Below are 7,827 nucleotides of genomic sequence, written 5' to 3'. Positions count from 1 at the left end.
TCTTCTCAATGCCATTTCTGAGCAAACGATTGCGACATCGGAACGGGTAAAGCAAAAATCGATAGAAGAAGCTTCAGTTTAATTGACGTGTGATTTTTGCTTCATTTCAGTAAATGGTTTATTCATAATTAATTGTTTAACTTTGCGGGATTTAAACGCCGATTTCAGTTAGTGCACCAGGCTTTTCTAAATGGCAATTTCTGAGCAACCAAATGAGACATCAGCAATCAATAGAGAAAGCTTCAGTTTAGTTGGCAGGTGTTTTTTCTTCCATTTAAGTTGAAGGATTCTTCTAAGGTTCTGAAGCTACAAAGAGCGTTAGACTTTCACAAATTGTCCCATTTACTGAAGCGTCTTTAACACTTAGTTTTTTTTTCCAGGCTGGTTCGGGACAAGACACTTCGTCACTTTAATGCTGTCTCTTGGCATGGCCAATGCCTATGTTATGAGGACCAACATGTCCGTAGCTATTGTAGCTATGGTGAACCACACAGCTATTGCCATTGATGACGCCGCCGCAACAGACAATGTAGCTGTGTCTGAATGCGGCGTAACTATTGACAAGAATTCTGTAAGTTTCCTTTTCTCACGTGGTTTCACTTTACTATACCAAGAAGATGTGTGGAAGAGAAATGGGATACAGCGTGCTTCTTTTGCTTCAGTCGTTAACATCACCTGAAGCTGACGGTCAATTCGTGTGGCAAACCGATATACAAGCCTACGTTCTGTCCGCATTTTTCTACGGATACGTTTTGACGCAAATCCCAGCAGGAATTTTGGGCAAAAAATATGGGAATATCCGCTTTTTGGGCATCGGGATGCTGATCAACTCGGTGTTTGGTCTGCTCGTGCCCATTGCGGCCGAAATGGGCCTCGGATGGCTGCTAACTGTGAGATTTATACAAGGATTAGGCGAGGTAAGTACGTTGATTGATGATGGTGCCTTTACGAGTCGATTTTATTTGAATTATTGTAAAGACGCAATCAGATCCTGAAAAGGTGATTGGTGAGGAAAAAGACGCTGCTTTGTCCAGAGAACATTCCAATTGAATTCAACTGCTTTTTTCGTGACAAGGCAGGGTTTTCTTCCTGAAAACGCCGGTTTTTGAATTGTTACTATTCCCGGGCAGGGTCCGATTGTTCCGTGCAGCCACGCTTTACTTGCAAAGTGGATCCCCCCTAACGAGAGGAGCCGCATGGGTTCGTTCGTATACGCAGGTACTATTTACTAGTTGATTTTGAGATATTTTTGCATACACGTATATGGCTATGATCAAAGGCCTTGATTGAAATCAGCAACACCAACGCATTCCCTCACTTTGCATCAAATGCCGGTAATCAGTACATCCGACTGTAGGGCGCACTGATGCGGAATGCAAAATTCTGTCCAACTTTGATGATCATGCCGCATTAAACGTGCTCTTTGATTATAGCCATTTCGAACACATTTCGCTCATTATCTCCTGAGTGAACAAGGCATAATTCCTGCATAGAAGCTCCCAATTACCTTAATTGTTGCATTTCAAACTGATGGTCTGACTTTCAAACGTTTTAAACAACTCATCACACATCAACACAGTCACTTTACATTTGAATTGTTTGTTGATTCTGGAGAAACACTCTTTGTGTTCCGTTGGGTGGATGAACTCACTTACAATAATATAAAGAGTTTGTAAAATATTTGCACGAAATGTTAGCGCACAGATTCCTGCGGAGCAAGCGCGATGATTAAACCTAATTTGTCTCATCGAAAATCGGATGATTTTTTGATGTAAAAGGCACCAAAGTTGAGGGTAAATTGGATTAGAATGTCCAATCAACAGCTAGTATGGAATGGACATGTTGAGCGGATGGACCAAAAGCGAATCCCTAAGCAAGTTCTCAGGTGGAAACCAAGCGAAAAAAGCAGAGATAATGAAGAGGAATGGGAGGATAGAAGAGAATGCAATACACCTGGATATGTTTTCACTCCAGGAATCGGTGGTAGGATTTTGTGCACAATAAACGCTAGTGTGAACAACTGAAAACTCAAGAATTTCCAAGTGTGGCAAAAACCCAACCGTTTCGAAGTCAAACCGTTAAATGCGAAAGAAACAAAGTCTTGGTAATTGGAAGCTGCTACAGGTTTTGCCATTAGGGGGAATGAGAGGGTCTGATAGATCTGGACGTTTCAATTGATTACTTAGTGTCGAAGATAAAAATGGGTGTTTTCCTCCACGTTCTGTTGTTGTTAATCTTATCGCAGGATATTACAAATAAGCACAAACACATAACGAAATCCACACAAATCCCTATTTACATTCGCCCATCTCCGTACACAAAGCATTTATCAGGAAATTCTTATTGGTTGTAACTTAAGAGATTAGGACTTTGTAAATTTGAACTTACTTGAACTGCGCAAGCGATCGATGTTGAACGTTAATAAAACGGTTTATTGTGGGAACACGTATTGATAAGGACGGTTTATTATTTAATTGGTTCACTTGGTAAGACCTGCAGCCTTGCTCTCAAAAACGCATTTTTCCATAGGAAAAACTCTGTGCAAATAATCTCCTAATCTCTGCATCTGAACGCGTTGAAACTAAATTAGCAAATCAGAGGCCTAAAAGTCCAAAAAATCCTTCATTTATTACACTAAGAAGTTTCACAATTACATGATTTTTTTACTTTATGTAACACAAAAATATCAACCACGAGTCTCCTAATTGCCATGTACATTACATTTTTATCTGTATGTTAAAGTTCAAGTTCCCAGATAACTAATGAACGTCAATCGGTTGCATTGCTTACACTGAACTAGTTTGATTTTTGAGGCAATTCAAGAATCTCGCTTTGTGCTGCCAAACTGCCCAAAGCGACCGTTTGGGATTCAAGCGAGCCGCATGCGGCACAACATGTTGTTCTGGTGATTTTGCAAGTCGATAAGTGACTTTGCGCTTTCACGATTACGAATAGTGTTTATTAACGGATCAGTAAACAATTTAATTGCGCTCATCCATCCAATTTCCTGGAGTATTCAAGGGCAACATGACTAATCTAGTATCGAAGGAACATCGTTTTATTTGAAAAATCCTCCAATTCACTTTGAAGAATGAGTGCGCATCTGTTTTTGGGTTCTTCATTATCATTGATAAGCAATAGAGGCGACTTAACTATAGCGAACGCTTTAACTATTCTACTATAGAGACTTGTTTCTATTCACAGGAGCGCAATTGGGTACTGTCATCTCCCTGCCTCTTAGTGGGCTCCTTTCGGTCTCACAATGGGGCTGGCCTGCAATCTTTTACGTTTTTGGAGCTGTTGGCACCGTATGGTGCATCACCTTCCTGATCTTCGTCAAAGAAGATCCCGAATCCCATCTTACCATGGATCCGGTTGAAAGAGAATATATCCAGAAGTCTTTGGGCACTATCGTGGGAAACACTGTAAGCACACTTTATAACGTAATGGCTGTTAAGAGTGTTTAAAACACTGGAACCGTTTGGAAGACTTTTTCAAAGGCGCATGTTTTTCAGTTTGCTGTAAAACAGTATTTTACTTTTCCAGAAGACTCCACCGACTCCATGGCTGGATATAGCAAAGTCCTTACCTTTCTGGGCCATTCTTTTGGCCCATATGGGCTACAATTACGGCTACGAGACCCTGATGACCGAACTGCCCACTTATATGAAGCAAGTTCTCCACTTCAGTATTAAAGATGTAAGTATAATGGACTCGACAAAAATTCGAAAAAATTTTGGAAAGTGCTCAATTTAATGCTCTACCCAGGGGCGGATCCAGTTTTAAATTCAAGGGTCGGGTTATGTAGAAAAAATAGAGTCTTCTGTTGTCTATGAAATTAGAAAAATTATTGTCGTTTTGTGCAAGAGTGGCGTAAGATTATTGTAAAATTTCGTGTTTTCCGTCCCCTTTTTGCTCATTTCTCGGAGGCAAAGTGAGCAAGAACGCTCATTTGTACATCATTCTGAACAGAAACAAATGGCCTTTTTAGAAAGTGAACCATGGTTGGAGAATTGTTGGCAGTTTTCTCAAAAAATGCTTGAATTCAAGAAGTTTTAGATTTGCGTGGTTTTTTTTTGAATTGCAAAATCCACTTGAACATGACGCTGCGTTTCTCAAGAACCATTCGAGCCACAAAATTCGTTTTGGCATCACTGGATGGAGAATTGAAAAGTCGATTCAGTCGTAACAACGTTAGTGAGGAAATTCGAGTAGTTTTGACACAAAAAGCGAAATTTGAATATCAGACACTTAGGTTCAAGATTAGAGAGTTTTTGCTCATATCTCGGAGGCAAAATGAACCTAAAAAAGTTTTAGATCTGCGTGGTTTTTTTTGAGTTGCAAAATCCACTTGAGCATGACGCTGCTTTTTTCAAAATTTCTCAAGAACCATTCGTGCCAGAGAATTCGTTTTGGCATCGTTGGATAGAGAATTGCCGCCCTTGGCTCTACCAAGCAATGAAAACCAGAGCATATTTCTAAAACAATGTTCTGTATATGAAAAGTGCGCAACTTAACGCTTTATCACGTATTGAAAACTACACTTTTGTTGCTCAACCGGTTCTCTAAATATGAACCAACCAATAAGAGCGCTTCTGAAGACGTGAGACTTCCTTTAGCGTGAAAACTAGAAATATTTCTAAAACAATGTTTGGTTTAACAAAAGTTGCGCAACTTAACGCTCTATCACGCGTTGAAAACAACACCTTTGTTGCTCAACCAGTTCTCCAAATATGAGCCAACGAAAAAGACCGGTTCTGTACACCCATATTAATTATGAATTTTTGCGTTTTGCGTGAAAACGAGAAACATTTCAAAAACGATGTTTGATATTTTGGCATTAAAAAAGTGCACAATTTAGAGCTCTATCACGCAATGAAAGCCATCAGTTCTTCATCGTTTCTTAAAATATCCAAAGAACTTTCCATTCGTTTTCTCAAATAATCTTCATTATTTACGAGCGTTGAAGATACCATGGATTTTAAGGCCCAGGTTTTTATTTAAGGAGAAAATAAGTAAGCGATTTTAAATGAGATGTAGACGTCTGGTCCCCAAAATCTTCCCGATGCGGGATTTCGTTCAGACAGAAGCATTACCAAAAAGTAATTAATTTTTGTCGCTTTTAACCGACATTTCACAAACGCCCTGTACAATAATAAATTATAATATGCTTCACGCACAATTGTAGTGTTTTCCAATCTTGCGTAGATAACTGCCCAGCCATTATCAACGAGCAGAGCATTTACAAGTATTTAGGCATTTTTTCTGGTTTCGACTACGATAAAATTGTTGAGATTTTTTCACTTTATCTAAACTAAATGGCTGCTTCATGGCTTGATCGTGTGCTGCTTTTAAAGGCATTGGTCGAGCCATTAAACACTTATTTGGACAAATCATTTCCAATTGACCTGAACTGCTGAAATGCGTGCTTTGAAAAGGCGCCAAATAATCAGTTGCATCAGGAATTCCTTAGAATGGATGCTTGGCTCTGACTCGGCCAATTATCATAATATAATGACGATTCAACACTAAAATAATCATCCAGTAAAACTGACGAATTTAAAAGGAAAGATTGGACTTGATGGAGCCGAAGCGCAATCATTGAGCAATTGGATTCGGGCTATCAGTTGCTTTCTTCGACACGTGTAGTTCCAGACTTCAGTAAACAAAACTCTTTGCTTGAACAACTAAAACAATCATTAATTATCCACTGATTTATTGTATGGTGTAAATTTCCTTAACCACTTTATTGCGCTAATAAATTTAAAGGACATATTTGGAATAACCATCAGCATCATTCAACCTTACGAAAAGTCGCTCACTTAAAATCATATTAATTATAGTGATTTGTTATGGCAAGTTGGCGTACTATAATCAAAGAGCAAATATTTAACTTGCTGTTGATGCGTAAACCAGACTGATGACGCTGCAACTGAAAAACTTTTTTTTCAGAATGGCTTTCTATCAGCTTTGCCCTACTTGGCCATGTGGATTTTCTCCATCATGGTCAGTCAGATCGCCGATTGGATGCTGACTAAGACCTACTTCAGCTCAACTCTAGTCAGGAAAATTTTGAACAGCATCGGTAAGTCTTTAGAGCCCCCCAAAAAAGACCTCACCAGCAAGTAATAATTAAATTTAGGCCAATTTGGACCGGCAATCGCTCTGTTTATTGCTGCTTTTACTGGATGCGACAAATGGGTAACAGTCACCCTTCTCACCATTGGGGTCGGTTTGAACGGGGGTACCAATTCAGGCTTCAGAGTGAACCATTTGGATATTTCTCCGCAATTTGCCGGCATTCTTATGTCTTTCACCAACTGTATGGCCAATATTGTAGGACTGATGGCACCCATTTATGCCGGATTTATGATCAAGGGAACGGTCAGTATTACATTTTCAATTTTTCGAATGCAATTGATAACTTCATTTGGTGCAAATAAATAATCTCCGTTTGGATTTTTACAGCCCAGCGTCGAAAAGTGGAGGATTGTCTTTATAACAGCATCTGGAGTTTACGCGTTTTGTTGTACGTTTTATTTGCTCTTTGCATCTGGTGAAAGACAACCGTGGGACAAGCCTCAAGAAGAAGATAAAGAGCAAAAAGAACAAAAAGAACGTATGGTTTGATGCATGAAAACTAGCTGGAAGCCAAGTTTAGTTTCTCGTTATCAATCAGACAAAACAAAAAATCTCCAATAAATGCTATTGAAAGACCTCTAGACTAAAAACGCCATTATGTTTAACTAATTTTCTAGCGGCAGATTCATGCCGAAGTGAAGTGCATAATTTTCAGGACGATAAACTAATATGAATCAAGTGTTTTGAGAGAAAATTGCACATGTTTGTGATTGCGATATTATTTATATGTATATGCCTTAATTATGCTCATTATTTGGATGTTCATGAATGGGTTGTAGGTAAAATATACACATATTTTTAATAAGAGAAGAACTGTGAGTGTTAATGAAGTGATTTAAGTAAGTCTACATTTTCAGTTATAATTTAGGTACAACATACATATATTTTTGTTATCATATGTCACCCTTTATATGGTACTTGTTTATTTATATTTATATTATGAACATAATACATTTTATCTTCAAATATCAGACGCCTTGATCAGAGTGTTGATTCGGTTTTAAGCTCAGTCGAAAAGAAATTGCATGTGCGTAAAGTACACAATTTGCATAAAGTGGTTTTATTTTTTCAACATGGCAAATTTTGTATTTAAAATTCTATAGAAAATCCTGGCGATTTATATTGTGAAACCGGGTTTACTAAACTCATTTTAGGACAATTTACAGCAGCAAAATCATTGCCATTGTTTTGAACTTGCATAAAATGTAGCAACACTCTTTATAATAAATTGTACTAGATTTTATAAAATTGATGAAAATAAATATTTTTCTACGAATTTTGCATTTTATATACTTGAGTTGGGCGAAAAAATTAGAGTCAGAATCAAGCACTTCGAGGGCGACACTGATTAGAACGGCAGGAACCACCATCAGMTCTCCAAWTTTGTTGGTGATTGTCTGACTGTCTCTCTAGAATGATGTACAAATGAGCGTTYTTGCTCATTTTKCCTCCGAGATATGAGCAAAARCGGRACGGAAAACATTAAATTTTKKCATAATCTTGCACCTAAGTGTCTGATATTCAAATTTWACTTTCTGGGTCAAAACTACTTGAATTTCCTCACTCACGTTGTTACGACTGAATCGASTTTTCCATTCTCTATCCAACGATGCCTAACTTCTTAAAATCAATACTTTTTTGAGAGAACTGCCAACATTTCCTAACCGATGGTCCACGTTCGCAAAA

The 7,827-nt window shown here is 38.2% G+C and overlaps 1 protein-coding gene across 1 annotated transcript; it reads left to right on the top strand.

Moving 5' to 3' along the window:
- Positions 1-354: 354 nt before the first annotated feature.
- LOC109546253 (putative inorganic phosphate cotransporter) lies at positions 355-7,417 on the top strand. Its single transcript, XM_048668717.1, has 8 exons — positions 355-571; positions 663-917; positions 1,131-1,218; positions 3,205-3,425; positions 3,547-3,699; positions 5,953-6,085; positions 6,143-6,384; positions 6,469-7,417. Exons 1-8 carry the CDS (start codon positions 413-415, stop codon positions 6,628-6,630), a joined length of 1,413 nt encoding a protein of 470 aa, XP_048524674.1. The 5' UTR covers positions 355-412; the 3' UTR covers positions 6,631-7,417.
- The last annotated feature ends 410 nt before the right edge of the window (positions 7,418-7,827 follow it).

Source organism: Dendroctonus ponderosae, unplaced genomic scaffold (genome assembly GCF_020466585.1).
Source record: "Dendroctonus ponderosae isolate FM_Combo_2020 unplaced genomic scaffold, Dpon_F_20191213v2 Dpon_F_20191213_710, whole genome shotgun sequence".
Taxonomy (NCBI): Eukaryota; Metazoa; Arthropoda; class Insecta; order Coleoptera; family Curculionidae; genus Dendroctonus; species Dendroctonus ponderosae.
Note: the sequence above shows the minus strand (reverse complement) of the source record. Positions and strands in the feature narration are given on the sequence as shown.

Bases quoted from the DNA above. Each gene is read 5' to 3' on its own strand.
- LOC109546253 (XM_048668717.1), top strand. From the start codon at position 413: ATGCTGTCTCTTGGCATGGCCAATGCCTATGTTATGAGGACCAACATG. The intron at 1,219-3,204 runs GTACTATTTACT...TTCTATTCACAG, and splicing joins GGGTTCGTTCGTATACGCAG to GAGCGCAATTGGGTACTGTC. The intron at 3,426-3,546 runs GTAAGCACACTT...TTACTTTTCCAG, and splicing joins GCACTATCGTGGGAAACACT to AAGACTCCACCGACTCCATG.